Source organism: Coloeus monedula (genome assembly GCF_965178545.1).
Source record: "Coloeus monedula genome assembly, chromosome: 10".
Classification (NCBI taxonomy): domain Eukaryota; kingdom Metazoa; phylum Chordata; class Aves; order Passeriformes; family Corvidae; genus Coloeus; species Coloeus monedula.
Genome location: NC_138790.1, coordinates 14,343,709 through 14,357,664, shown reverse-complemented (window position 1 = coordinate 14,357,664; position 13,956 = coordinate 14,343,709). Strand labels below are relative to the sequence as shown.

At 56.2% G+C, this 13,956-nt stretch overlaps 1 protein-coding gene across 1 annotated transcript; it reads left to right on the top strand.

Annotated features, from left to right (window-relative positions):
• Positions 1-6,526: 6,526 nt before the first annotated feature.
• LOC309576613 (IgGFc-binding protein-like) lies at positions 6,527-13,908 on the top strand (the record flags this gene model as incomplete). The annotated part of the gene is made up of 13 exons (XM_082288022.1): positions 6,527-6,551; positions 6,620-6,861; positions 6,957-7,240; positions 7,351-7,628; positions 7,923-8,521; positions 8,871-9,435; positions 9,587-9,786; positions 9,888-10,268; positions 10,628-10,914; positions 11,315-11,586; positions 12,131-12,280; positions 12,875-13,134; positions 13,900-13,908. The coding sequence occupies 13 exons, from the start codon at positions 6,527-6,529 to the stop codon at positions 13,906-13,908; spliced, it is 3,552 nt and encodes a 1,183-aa protein (XP_082144148.1).
• Between the last annotated feature and the right edge of the window lie 48 nt (positions 13,909-13,956).

Genomic DNA, 13,956 nt, shown 5'->3' with positions numbered 1-13,956 from the left:
GTGCTGCAGCCTGCCCTGCCACCTGTGTGGACCCAACGGCTCCTGTTACCTGCAGCCTGCCGTGCGTGGAGGGCTGTGTGTGTGACAGTGGGTACCTGCTCTACAATGACCGCTGTGTGCCCAGCCAGCAGTGTGGGTGCTGGCACAATGGGCAGCACTACCCCGTGGGCTCTGAGTTCTGGACGGACGACACCTGCTCCTCCAAGTGCACGTGTCCTGCACGGGGAAGCAAAGTCCAGTGCTTCAATGCCTCCTGCCCTGAGGGCCTGTACTGTGGGGTGCAGAACGGGAAACCTGTGTGCCTCGAACACTCCTACGGCATCTGCCACGTCCACGGAGACCCCCACTACAAAACCTTTGACAAGGTGACGCACAACTTCATGGGCAACTGCACCTACACGCTGGCCAAAGTGTGCTCCAACATCACCTCCCTGCCCTACTTCAACGTGGAGGCCAAGAACGAGCACCGTGGCAACACCCGAGTGTCCTACGTGCGTGAAGTGGTGGTTGAGGTGTACAGACAGCGCATTGTCATCCTCAAGCAGCAGAAGAGCCACGTGCTGGTAGGCAGTGGGGCTGGCATGAGCATGATGTGGCTACAAGGCAGGGCTGGCTTCTCTTGGCGGGGCCTGGCACGTACCAGGTGGGAGTGGGCTCCCCTGAAGGCACTGGGTCGCTTTGTTTTCCCCTTCAGGAGAGGCTGGGGGAGGAAGAGGCAAATGGGAATCATGGGCCATGTTGAGCAGAGTGCAGAACACAGCACACAGCTCTGCGAGTCCCAGGGGTGTGGGGGTGTGAGGACATCCCAGGCAGCTGTTTGCCGTGCCGGGGCCGGCAGCTGCTTTCCCTGGGCAGGAGCAGCCAGGAAGGCCGGGGACAGGCTCGGGGCCCACTGGGGTGTGTGTCCCGTAGGTGAACGACGTGCGCCAGACGTTGCCGGTGAGTGCAGCGGGAGGGGCCATCACGGTGAGCAAGAGTGGTCGCTACATTGTCCTGGAGACAGACTTCAACCTCAGAGTGTCCTACGACACTGACCACTCGGTAGAGCTGAAGGTGCCCACCACCTACTTCAACCTGACCTGTGGCATGTGTGGGAACTTCAACAACCGCAGAGACGACGAATACATGATGCCCAACGGGCAGCAAGCCGCAGACTCCAATGCGCTGGGGGAGAGCTGGCAGGTCCCAGACAGTGACCCCTCCTGCGGTGTCCCCGTCCCCTCCCCACCCTGCAGTGCAGAAGAGGAGAAGCTCTACAGGTCCGACCGGTTCTGTGGCATACTGACAACCAGGCCTAGCTCTTTTGAGACTTGCCACGGTGTGATCAACCCCCAGGACTACTTTGACACCTGCTTGTATGACCTGTGTGCCCTGAATGGTGGCCAGGAGTTCCTGTGTGCTGCTCTGGAGGCCTATGCTGACGCGTGCCAGGCAGCTGGTGTGACTTTGCTTCCCTGGAGGAATGCTACCTTCTGCCGTGAGTACCTGCTTTGCCATTGCCAAAAGGGAAATGGGCCACACCCTGTGCTCTGAACATCTGGCCAAAGCGAGTCTTTGGTCTTCCCCTTCCCACAAGGCTGTCCGTGGTTGAAGCCTTGCTGGTCCTAATTTTCCCCTTCCCATTGCAGCCCTTCAGTGTCCCCCCAACAGCTACTATGACCCCTGCATGACCGGCTGTCCTGCCACCTGTGCTGACCGACAAGCCCCACAGAACTGCTCCAAGCCTTGTGTGGAGGGCTGTGCGTGTAGCTCTGGTTTCCTCCTGAGTGGAGACACCTGTGTGCCCGAGGCCAACTGTGGCTGCCTCTTTGAGGGCAACTACTACACTGTGAGTGAAAACCCTGCCCTGGTTTGCACCCCTGCCAGAGCACTCCCCTGCCTGTACCTTCCTGCCTCATATGCTGAGGTTTGGTGTTTCCCCGCCTGCAGGAAGGCGAATACTCAGTGAATGAGAACTGCACTCGCCGGTGCCGGTGTGAAGCCAAAGGCCAGATGGTTTGCTCTGCCTTGTCCTGTGGCGAGGATGAGGTCTGCAAGATCCAGGATGGCCAGAGGGGCTGTTACCCAGCCAGCACTGCCCTCTGCCACATCTACGGTGACCCACATTACAGCACCTTTGATGGGAAGCTCCACCACTTCCAGGGCTCCTGCAACTACACGGTGGTGACGGGCTGTGACAACTCCTCCATCGGGTTCAGTGTCACCACCCGCAACAAACATCGCGGCAGCCAGAGCTGGACAGCTCTGAACTCTGTGGCACTGTCCCTCGAAGGCCTCCACATTGCACTGCGCGAGCACAAGGCCGTCTACGTAAGCCCTTCATTTCTACATCTGGAAACACCAGATGCCCTGGACACCCTTAAATCCCCCTCTGTCCCCAGGGAGAGCTTGCTATTCCCTGAGCCTGCTGCATGACCATAGAAGAGCATGGCAGGGCTCTGAGAGGGGCAGATATGGCTGCTCGTTCAGACACAGATTCTTGGTTACTTTCTTGAGCTTCTGGTGTCCCATCTGTACAGTTGCTGCTGCCCTCATAGGCCTGGGCAGGGTTTCTCATGCCAGCAGTGCTTCTGGCTCACTGGCACTGGCACTACCCCAGTGAGGAACCATGACCTCTCAGCAGAGGGCACCTCTTTATGCTTCTGTCTCCCTCTGTCCCCCTTCTCCAGATCAACGGTGCTCCGGTCTCCCTGCCTGCTTCTCCTGTTCCCGGTGTGACCATTTCCCTGAGCAGCTCCTACGTACGGGTTTCTACCAAGCTGGGCCTGCAGCTGCAGTTCAATGGGGACCATGAGCTCCTAGTGAAGGTGTCTGAGAAGTACAAGGGCAAACTCTGTGGGCTGTGTGGGACATACACTGGGAGCCAGCAGGACGACTTCATGCGACCCGATGGGGTGGTTGTGCCTGACTTCAATGACTTTGGAGCCAGCTGGATGGTGCCGGATGAGGAGTGGCTGTGAGTCCTTGTTCCACCATGCAGATGAAGGGAGTGTGGGAGAGGGGAGCTATGAAGGGCATCAAGACGCGGAGGGTTGGTGATGGCAAGCATGGGGCAAGGGAGAAGAGGCAGGTTCCTGACCCCAGGGAGAGTGGGCCAAGCCTGGGCAGGATGCTTTTCCTAAGCTGCTTGGATCACAACTGCCTCAGTCACTTGTTTCTGTCCACATGAAACCAGGGATGGCAGTGGTACCTGTGGGCCTTGTGTTCCGCCCTTCCAAGTGACAGCTATGGGTACCTGTCTTAGTGAGGGAGCTGGACTGCAGAAGCTGAGGTTTTGGCTGGGGAGAAGGTCAGGAAATGCAGTGGCTGCTGTCAACAGGCTGCAGGGAACTCAGGGCCGTCTGTCTGCTTTGTAGGTGCGACCCATCCATCAGTCCACCTGCATCCTGCTCCCCTGATGAAGAGGAGGCAGCTAACAAGCAGTGTTCAATCCTCACACACCTCGGTGGCCCGTTCCAGCCTTGCCATGCAGTTCTGTCACCCAAGACATACTTTGAGAGCTGTGTCTATGACCAGTGTGCCACGGGTGGCAGCACAGAGCAGCTCTGCAATGACCTGGGGGCCTATGCTGCAGCCTGTGCTGAGGCAGGCATTGCTCTGGGAGACTGGAGTGCTGGCACTGTTTGTGGTAAGTCTTCTGTCAACCTCCTTTGATTTCCTTGAATCTCAGAGTCAAGGAATGGGGCAGTTCTGGTGCAGGCTTCCCCACGTATCACTAACCACTTTGCTGGGCTAGCCCGTGTGTAAAGAGACTCTTCCGGACAGGTGGAATCCCTGTCCTGCGCTTCCTTTGCAATGGTGTGGGGGTGTTTGGGAAGCGTGCAACATCCCCATTTGGGAATAAATCCCCCTTATTAATCATACCTTATCCACTTCTCTTTCACTCTGTTTCGTCCACCAGCTCCTACAACCTCACCCCCCTTGCCAGGCACTACAACGCGGCCTCCACATACAACAACATCACAGTCACCTGGGACAAGCACAGGTACTGTTGTCTCCCATCCGTGTTTCTTAGTGGCTGTGCTAAGCACTTCCCCTTGGCTGGCCACCCTTGCCTGTCCACGGGCATGCCACGGATGTACATGGATGTACCTGAGCCCTGCTGGACACCAGGAAAAGGTGGCCGCACCCTCACTCTACAATTTCTGCTTTCCTTTCTGCACCATGTTCAGCTCCACCAACTGACTGCAATTTTGCCTGCACATTTGACAAGGACCTCTGTGGGTGGGTCCAGGCAGATTCCAGCAGCATTGACTGGATAAGGAACAAAGGCCCAACGCCCACGCCAAATACCGGCCCCTCGTCTGACCACACAACAGGAGGTAGGAACAGCAATCAGGACACTGGCAGAGGGGTGTCCCAGGGAAGATGGCAACAAAATTCTACAAGCGAACACAGGCCACATCTTTCCTGGCCTTCCTCCAGAGCAGCTCACCCAGTGTTGCCAAGGGCCAGAGGCTCCCTTTGGGAGGATTTCCGGCCCTGGCAATCAGGCCGTGCTACCCGCAGAGCAGGCGAGGACCTGCCATGCAGGGGAGAATGTAATGTACAGCTGGATGACCTGTCTATCTCTCAGGAAGAGGAATGGGTCTGTGTCTCTGTTACGAGATACTGGCTTTTCCAGAAGCCAGAGATGAGGGTCCTCCAAATCTGCAGAGTCATGTGAAGACTGTGGCAATGCTTTGGGGGTGTTGCCATTGCCCAGTCCAAGGCCTACAGCTGCCATGGCCCTGAGAGCACATTCATAGAGGCATTTGGGTCTGGGGAGGGTTGTGAAGGAGCTGTGCTTGCTCCCCCCTCCTTTAGCCTGCCTGAAACTGCAGCTGCGGTGCTCCCAGAATGGTGCTTGGGTTGTCCCTGGCTGCTTTGGGTAGCTCTGGTGCATCTGTGACAGTGTGGCTCGTGCTTTGTTTCAGAGGGCTACTACATCTTCCTGCAAGGGACTGCTGATGCTCTCCCCGGCTTTGTGGCTCACCTAGTCAGTCCGGCATGTAGCTGGGAAGGAACACTCTGCTTCCGCTTCTGGTACCACATGTACGGAACTGCTGAAACAATGGCCCTGCGGGTGTATGTGCAGAAGGGTGATGAGCTAGTGCTCGTCTGGCAAGAAGTTGGGAACCATGGAGACAGGTGGCACTTGGGACAGGTCACGGTGCAGACCACAGGAAACATGCAGGTAAGGCCACAGGCTCTCACTGCCACCTCAGAGGAACCATGCTTTCTAATGGCTCTTCACACATGCAGCAGGAGCTAATGCTGGGAACCATTCCTTCCCTCAGATTTTGCTGGAGGGAGAATGGGGTGAAGATGAGCGGAGCAACGTAGCATTGGATGATCTCTCCGTTGAAAAGGGATCCTGTGCAGGTACAAGGCTTGGCTTGGGGAAGGGCAGCTTGAGACATGTCACCGACTGAGGTGGCAGGCTGTGCTAGAGGCAGGAGCACAGCTTGTTTCTGGGCACAGAGGCAGACTGTGCCCGAGTCAGCTTTCCTCTGGGCAGCTGGAACTATGGCAATGCCTGCAGTCACTGTTTTAGTTCATGTGTTACAAGGCCCACAGGCAAGACATTGGCCACAGGTACTGAAGTGCCTTACCTGCTATTGTCACTCAGCTAAGCTGGTGGCAGAGCCCTTGAGTGGGACGGCTCTGCCTGAGATGGCACTCTTCAATCCCTGTCCTGGGCATGTCTGGGCATGATGTTGGGTACTTCAGAAGGGTGAGGGAATCAGCTGCCTGCAACAAAACTCCCCTGTTGGTGCACATCTCCTCTAACTCTCTCTTGTGCTAGGTCCGCCAACACCAACACCCACGAGGCCTGTGCCAGGCACCACAACACAGCCTGTACTCACCACCTCACCAACCAGACCCACTCCCACATCAGGTACTGCCACCTCCCATCCCCATCAGATTCTGCTTGTTGAAACTTCTCATTTTGCTTCCTCCAGTGCCCACTATTCAGGATGGAGTGTCTGTACTGAAGGGGGGTGTGTCTCCTCCTATATCCCAGCTCTGCTGGTGGTAGCATTTTTGCAGAGGCATAACAGTGCCATCTCTGCCCTGTGTCTCTTAGGTCAGCGTGTTGGGTTTTTCAGGAAGGGTGGGCTAGCTGCTTGCAACAAAGGCCCATGTTGACACATTCCTCTATCTCTCCATAGGTCCACTTCCTACAACACCCTCTACCCCACTTCCTAACATTACAACACAGACAACACCAAGACCACCACCAACAACACCTGGGATGACCTCAGGTACTGCTATTATTGGTAGAGTTCTGAGTCCTCTTCAAAACCCATACTGGGTATATGGTGCATTTGCATTTAAGGGCTGTTATTTGATTGATTTCAGTCTCCCTCGATATTAAGACACACATAGAATCCTCTTCCCTTTCTAAGGGTTTGTGCGGCACAGCTGTGCTTCTAGCATGAAGGTGTTTGAGTAGCTTTGAACTGTATGTCTGTTAAAATTAATACTATGATGATACAGATCTATAATAACTCTGCTTGTCCATAAAGCCAATAGACCACTCATGAACCAGATGCTCTTTGAGCAAAGTGAGCTGGGGAGAAGAGGCAGCAGGAGGTGCTAAACTGAAAGTTTCCTCTGGTCTTTCCACTGTCAGGCACCTGTGTGGTGGAAGGAGATCCTCACTACCACACGTTCGACAAGCAGTTACACCATTTCATGGGCACCTGCACCTACACCCTCTCCAAGCTGTGCGAGAGCAACAGCTCCCTGCCCTCCTTCAACGTGGAAGCGGCCAATGAGCACAGGGGAGGCAACACCCGCGTGTCCTATGTCCGATACGTGGACGTTGATGTGGCTGACCAGCGGATAAGGCTGGGGCAGGGTGGAGTGGTGACGGTAAGCTTGAGGGGGAGACACTGTGGGACTGTGCAAGAGGAGAGAACGGTGCCAAATGGGCTGCTCCAATCCTGTCTCAATTCTTGTTCTTCCAGGTCAATGGAGTGGTAGAGATCCTGCCTTGTAGCCCATCCGCGGGCGTGCAGGTCTTGTCCAGCGGGTTCTACACCATGGTCATGACAGACTTTGGCTTGAGAGTCAAGTTTGATGGGAAGCATCGGGTGGAGGTGACACTTCCGAGCACCTTTGGGCAGAAGGTTTGTGGCATGTGTGGGAACTACAACGGGCTGGCAGCAGATGACTTCCAGAACCCAGAAGGGGCAATGGAGCCAGACTCCACCAGCCTGGGCAACAGCTGGGAGGTGTCCAACAACAGCAGGTGGGTATGGCCCCCAGCAGCGCTGGGGACACACTGGGCAAGGGAAGGAGGAGGAGGCACCAGAAGAAGTCCACAAATGACTCAGGGCCCTTCTGCCTGTCTTTCCACAGCTGCTCAGCCGGACCTCTGCCCACTCCAGCCTGCAATGAGACCGACAAGCAACTCATCGGCAGCAGCCAATTCTGTGGGCTCCTCACTGACACCAGTGGCCCGTTTCAGGTGTGCCACGCTGTGCTGAACCCCAGCAACTACTTTGACACATGCTTCTATGACCTGTGTGAGCTGGGGCTGGACCGTGAGGCCCTGTGCAAGAGCTTGCAGTCCTATGCAGATGCCTGCCAGTCACTCGGTGTCCAGATACCTGTGTGGAGGAACGCAACCTTCTGCCGTAAGTCCAGACATGGTACCACGGATCAGTACACTCAGGAAAACACAGGACAGGATTGGAAGAGTGAGCTGGGGAATAAGATCTATTCTCCCTATAGGCTGTAGGGATTCACAGGTAGTTATCAGTATTAGAGGCACCATTTTCTGTTTCATTTTGATCGGGTAGGACTGACAACACAAGTGGAGCCAAAGGGATCATAGAGAAAATAGAGAGAGGTACTTTCTCAAAGGGGAATATTCAGCAGAAAGCAGTATTCTGTTCTCCAAGTAATTGCCTGGTCTTCTGTCTCGGCAGCGATCACTTGTCCGGCCAACAGTCACTACGAGCCCTGTGCTGCAGCCTGCCCTGCCACCTGTGTGGACCCAACGGCTCCTGTTACCTGCAGCCTGCCGTGCGTGGAGGGCTGTGTGTGTGACAGTGGGTACCTGCTCTACAATGACCGCTGTGTGCCCAGCCAGCAGTGTGGGTGCTGGCACAATGGGCAGCACTACCCCGTGGGCTCTGAGTTCTGGACGGACGACACCTGCTCCTCCAAGTGCACGTGTCCTGCACGGGGAAGCAAAGTCCAGTGCTTCAATGCCTCCTGCCCTGAGGGCCTGTACTGTGGGGTGCAGAACGGGAAACCTGTGTGCCTCGAACACTCCTACGGCATCTGCCACGTCCACGGAGACCCCCACTACAAAACCTTTGACAAGGTGACGCACAACTTCATGGGCAACTGCACCTACACGCTGGCCAAAGTGTGCTCCAACATCACCTCCCTGCCCTACTTCAACGTGGAGGCCAAGAACGAGCACCGTGGCAACACCCGAGTGTCCTACGTGCGTGAAGTGGTGGTTGAGGTGTACAGACAGCGCATTGTCATCCTCAAGCAGCAGAAGAGCCACGTGCTGGTAGGCAGTGGGGCTGGCATGAGCATGATGTGGCTACAAGGCAGGGCTGGCTTCTCTTGGCGGGGCCTGGCACGTACCAGGTGGGAGTGGGCTCCCCTGAAGGCACTGGGTCGCTTTGTTTTCCCCTTCAGGAGAGGCTGGGGGAGGAAGAGGCAAATGGGAATCATGGGCCATGTTGAGCAGAGTGCAGAACACAGCACACAGCTCTGCGAGTCCCAGGGGTGTGGGGGTGTGAGGACATCCCAGGCAGCTGTTTGCCGTGCCGGGGCCGGCAGCTGCTTTCCCTGGGCAGGAGCAGCCAGGAAGGCCGGGGACAGGCTCGGGGCCCACTGGGGTGTGTGTCCCGTAGGTGAACGACGTGCGCCAGACGTTGCCGGTGAGTGCAGCGGGAGGGGCCATCACGGTGAGCAAGAGTGGTCGCTACATTGTCCTGGAGACAGACTTCAACCTCAGAGTGTCCTACGACACTGACCACTCGGTAGAGCTGAAGGTGCCCACCACCTACTTCAACCTGACCTGTGGCATGTGTGGGAACTTCAACAACCGCAGAGACGACGAATACATGATGCCCAACGGGCAGCAAGCCGCAGACTCCAATGCGCTGGGGGAGAGCTGGCAGGTCCCAGACAGTGACCCCTCCTGCGGTGTCCCCGTCCCCTCCCCACCCTGCAGTGCAGAAGAGGAGAAGCTCTACAGGTCCGACCGGTTCTGTGGCATACTGACAACCAGGCCTAGCTCTTTTGAGACTTGCCACGGTGTGATCAACCCCCAGGACTACTTTGACACCTGCTTGTATGACCTGTGTGCCCTGAATGGTGGCCAGGAGTTCCTGTGTGCTGCTCTGGAGGCCTATGCTGACGCGTGCCAGGCAGCTGGTGTGACTTTGCTTCCCTGGAGGAATGCTACCTTCTGCCGTGAGTACCTGCTTTGCCATTGCCAAAAGGGAAATGGGCCACACCCTGTGCTCTGAACATCTGGCCAAAGCGAGTCTTTGGTCTTCCCCTTCCCACAAGGCTGTCCGTGGTTGAAGCCTTGCTGGTCCTAATTTTCCCCTTCCCATTGCAGCCCTTCAGTGTCCCCCCAACAGCTACTATGACCCCTGCATGACCGGCTGTCCTGCCACCTGTGCTGACCGACAAGCCCCACAGAACTGCTCCAAGCCTTGTGTGGAGGGCTGTGCGTGTAGCTCTGGTTTCCTCCTGAGTGGAGACACCTGTGTGCCCGAGGCCAACTGTGGCTGCCTCTTTGAGGGCAACTACTACACTGTGAGTGAAAACCCTGCCCTGGTTTGCACCCCTGCCAGAGCACTCCCCTGCCTGTACCTTCCTGCCTCATATGCTGAGGTTTGGTGTTTCCCCGCCTGCAGGAAGGCGAATACTCAGTGAATGAGAACTGCACTCGCCGGTGCCGGTGTGAAGCCAAAGGCCAGATGGTTTGCTCTGCCTTGTCCTGTGGCGAGGATGAGGTCTGCAAGATCCAGGATGGCCAGAGGGGCTGTTACCCAGCCAGCACTGCCCTCTGCCACATCTACGGTGACCCACATTACAGCACCTTTGATGGGAAGCTCCACCACTTCCAGGGCTCCTGCAACTACACGGTGGTGACGGGCTGTGACAACTCCTCCATCGGGTTCAGTGTCACCACCCGCAACAAACATCGCGGCAGCCAGAGCTGGACAGCTCTGAACTCTGTGGCACTGTCCCTCGAAGGCCTCCACATTGCACTGCGCGAGCACAAGGCCGTCTACGTAAGCCCTTCATTTCTACATCTGGAAACACCAGATGCCCTGGACACCCTTAAATCCCCCTCTGTCCCCAGGGAGAGCTTGCTATTCCCTGAGCCTGCTGCATGACCATAGAAGAGCATGGCAGGGCTCTGAGAGGGGCAGATATGGCTGCTCGTTCAGACACAGATTCTTGGTTACTTTCTTGAGCTTCTGGTGTCCCATCTGTACAGTTGCTGCTGCCCTCATAGGCCTGGGCAGGGTTTCTCATGCCAGCAGTGCTTCTGGCTCACTGGCACTGGCACTACCCCAGTGAGGAACCATGACCTCTCAGCAGAGGGCACCTCTTTATGCTTCTGTCTCCCTCTGTCCCCCTTCTCCAGATCAACGGTGCTCCGGTCTCCCTGCCTGCTTCTCCTGTTCCCGGTGTGACCATTTCCCTGAGCAGCTCCTACGTACGGGTTTCTACCAAGCTGGGCCTGCAGCTGCAGTTCAATGGGGACCATGAGCTCCTAGTGAAGGTGTCTGAGAAGTACAAGGGCAAACTCTGTGGGCTGTGTGGGACATACACTGGGAGCCAGCAGGACGACTTCATGCGACCCGATGGGGTGGTTGTGCCTGACTTCAATGACTTTGGAGCCAGCTGGATGGTGCCGGATGAGGAGTGGCTGTGAGTCCTTGTTCCACCATGCAGATGAAGGGAGTGTGGGAGAGGGGAGCTATGAAGGGCATCAAGACGCGGAGGGTTGGTGATGGCAAGCATGGGGCAAGGGAGAAGAGGCAGGTTCCTGACCCCAGGGAGAGTGGGCCAAGCCTGGGCAGGATGCTTTTCCTAAGCTGCTTGGATCACAACTGCCTCAGTCACTTGTTTCTGTCCACATGAAACCAGGGATGGCAGTGGTACCTGTGGGCCTTGTGTTCCGCCCTTCCAAGTGACAGCTATGGGTACCTGTCTTAGTGAGGGAGCTGGACTGCAGAAGCTGAGGTTTTGGCTGGGGAGAAGGTCAGGAAATGCAGTGGCTGCTGTCAACAGGCTGCAGGGAACTCAGGGCCGTCTGTCTGCTTTGTAGGTGCGACCCATCCATCAGTCCACCTGCATCCTGCTCCCCTGATGAAGAGGAGGCAGCTAACAAGCAGTGTTCAATCCTCACACACCTCGGTGGCCCGTTCCAGCCTTGCCATGCAGTTCTGTCACCCAAGACATACTTTGAGAGCTGTGTCTATGACCAGTGTGCCACGGGTGGCAGCACAGAGCAGCTCTGCAATGACCTGGGGGCCTATGCTGCAGCCTGTGCTGAGGCAGGCATTGCTCTGGGAGACTGGAGTGCTGGCACTGTTTGTGGTAAGTCTTCTGTCAACCTCCTTTGATTTCCTTGAATCTCAGAGTCAAGGAATGGGGCAGTTCTGGTGCAGGCTTCCCCACGTATCACTAACCACTTTGCTGGGCTAGCCCATGTGTAAAGAGACTCTTCCGGACAGGTGGAATCCCTGTCCTGCGCTTCCTTTGCAATGGTGTGGGGGTGTTTGGGAAGCGTGCAACATCCCCATTTGGGAATAAATCCCCCTTATTAATCATACCTTATCCACTTCTCTTTCACTCTGTTTCGTCCACCAGCTCCTACAACCTCACCCCCCTTGCCAGGCACTACAACGCGGCCTCCACATACAACAACATCACAGTCACCTGGGACAAGCACAGGTACTGTTGTCTCCCATCCGTGTTTCTTAGTGGCTGTGCTAAGCACTTCCCCTTGGCTGGCCACCCTTGCCTGTCCACGGGCATGCCACGGATGTACATGGATGTACCTGAGCCCTGCTGGACACCAGGAAAAGGTGGCCGCACCCTCACTCTACAATTTCTGCTTTCCTTTCTGCACCATGTTCAGCTCCACCAACTGACTGCAATTTTGCCTGCACATTTGACAAGGACCTCTGTGGGTGGGTCCAGGCAGATTCCAGCAGCATTGACTGGATAAGGAACAAAGGCCCAACGCCCACGCCAAATACCGGCCCCTCGTCTGACCACACAACAGGAGGTAGGAACAGCAATCAGGACACTGGCAGAGGGGTGTCCCAGGGAAGATGGCAACAAAATTCTACAAGCGAACACAGGCCACATCTTTCCTGGCCTTCCTCCAGAGCAGCTCACCCAGTGTTGCCAAGGGCCAGAGGCTCCCTTTGGGAGGATTTCCGGCCCTGGCAATCAGGCCGTGCTACCCGCAGAGCAGGCGAGGACCTGCCATGCAGGGGAGAATGTAATGCACAGCTGGATGACCTGTCTATCTCTCAGGAAGAGGAATGGGTCTGTGTCTCTGTTACGAGATACTGGCTTTTCCAGAAGCCAGAGATGAGGGTCCTCCAAATCTGCAGAGTCATGTGAAGACTGTGGCAATGCTTTGGGGGTGTTGCCATTGCCCAGTCCAAGGCCTACAGCTGCCATGGCCCTGAGAGCACATTCATAGAGGCATTTGGGTCTGGGGAGGGTTGTGAAGGAGCTGTGCTTGCTCCCCCCTCCTTTAGCCTGCCTGAAACTGCAGCTGCGGTGCTCCCAGAATGGTGCTTGGGTTGTCCCTGGCTGCTTTGGGTAGCTCTGGTGCATCTGTGACAGTGTGGCTCGTGCTTTGTTTCAGAGGGCTACTACATCTTCCTGCAAGGGACTGCTGATGCTCTCCCCGGCTTTGTGGCTCACCTAGTCAGTCCGGCATGTAGCTGGGAAGGAACACTCTGCTTCCGCTTCTGGTACCACATGTACGGAACTGCTGAAACAATGGCCCTGCGGGTGTATGTGCAGAAGGGTGATGAGCTAGTGCTCGTCTGGCAAGAAGTTGGGAACCATGGAGACAGGTGGCACTTGGGACAGGTCACGGTGCAGACCACAGGAAACATGCAGGTAAGGCCACAGGCTCTCACTGCCACCTCAGAGGAACCATGCTTTCTAATGGCTCTTCACACATGCAGCAGGAGCTAATGCTGGGAACCATTCCTTCCCTCAGATTTTGCTGGAGGGAGAATGGGGTGAAGATGAGCGGAGCAACGTAGCATTGGATGATCTCTCCGTTGAAAAGGGATCCTGTGCAGGTACAAGGCTTGGCTTGGGGAAGGGCAGCTTGAGACATGTCACCGACTGAGGTGGCAGGCTGTGCTAGAGGCAGGAGCACAGCTTGTTTCTGGGCACAGAGGCAGACTGTGCCCGAGTCAGCTTTCCTCTGGGCAGCTGGAACTATGGCAATGCCTGCAGTCACTGTTTTAGTTCATGTGTTACAAGGCCCACAGGCAAGACATTGGCCACAGGTACTGAAGTGCCTTACCTGCTATTGTCACCCAGCTAAGCTGGTGGCAGAGCCCTTGAGTGGGACGGCTCTGCCTGAGATGGCACTCTTCAATCCCTGTCCTGGGCATGTCTGGGCATGATGTTGGGTACTTCAGAAGGGTGAGGGAATCAGCTGCCTGCAACAAAACTCCCCTGTTGGTGCACATCTCCTCTAACTCTCTCTTGTGCTAGGTCCGCCAACACCAACACCCACGAGGCCTGTGCCAGGCACCACAACACAGCCTGTACTCACCACCTCACCAACCAGACCCACTCCCACATCAGGTACCATTGTTCCCCATCTCTCTTATTGCCTTTTGGAACTTCCCTGTCTTCTGAATACAGGTCCCATAGCCAAGTGACATAGTTTTTATACTGGAGGGTCAGAGCTTTTGCTTGCTT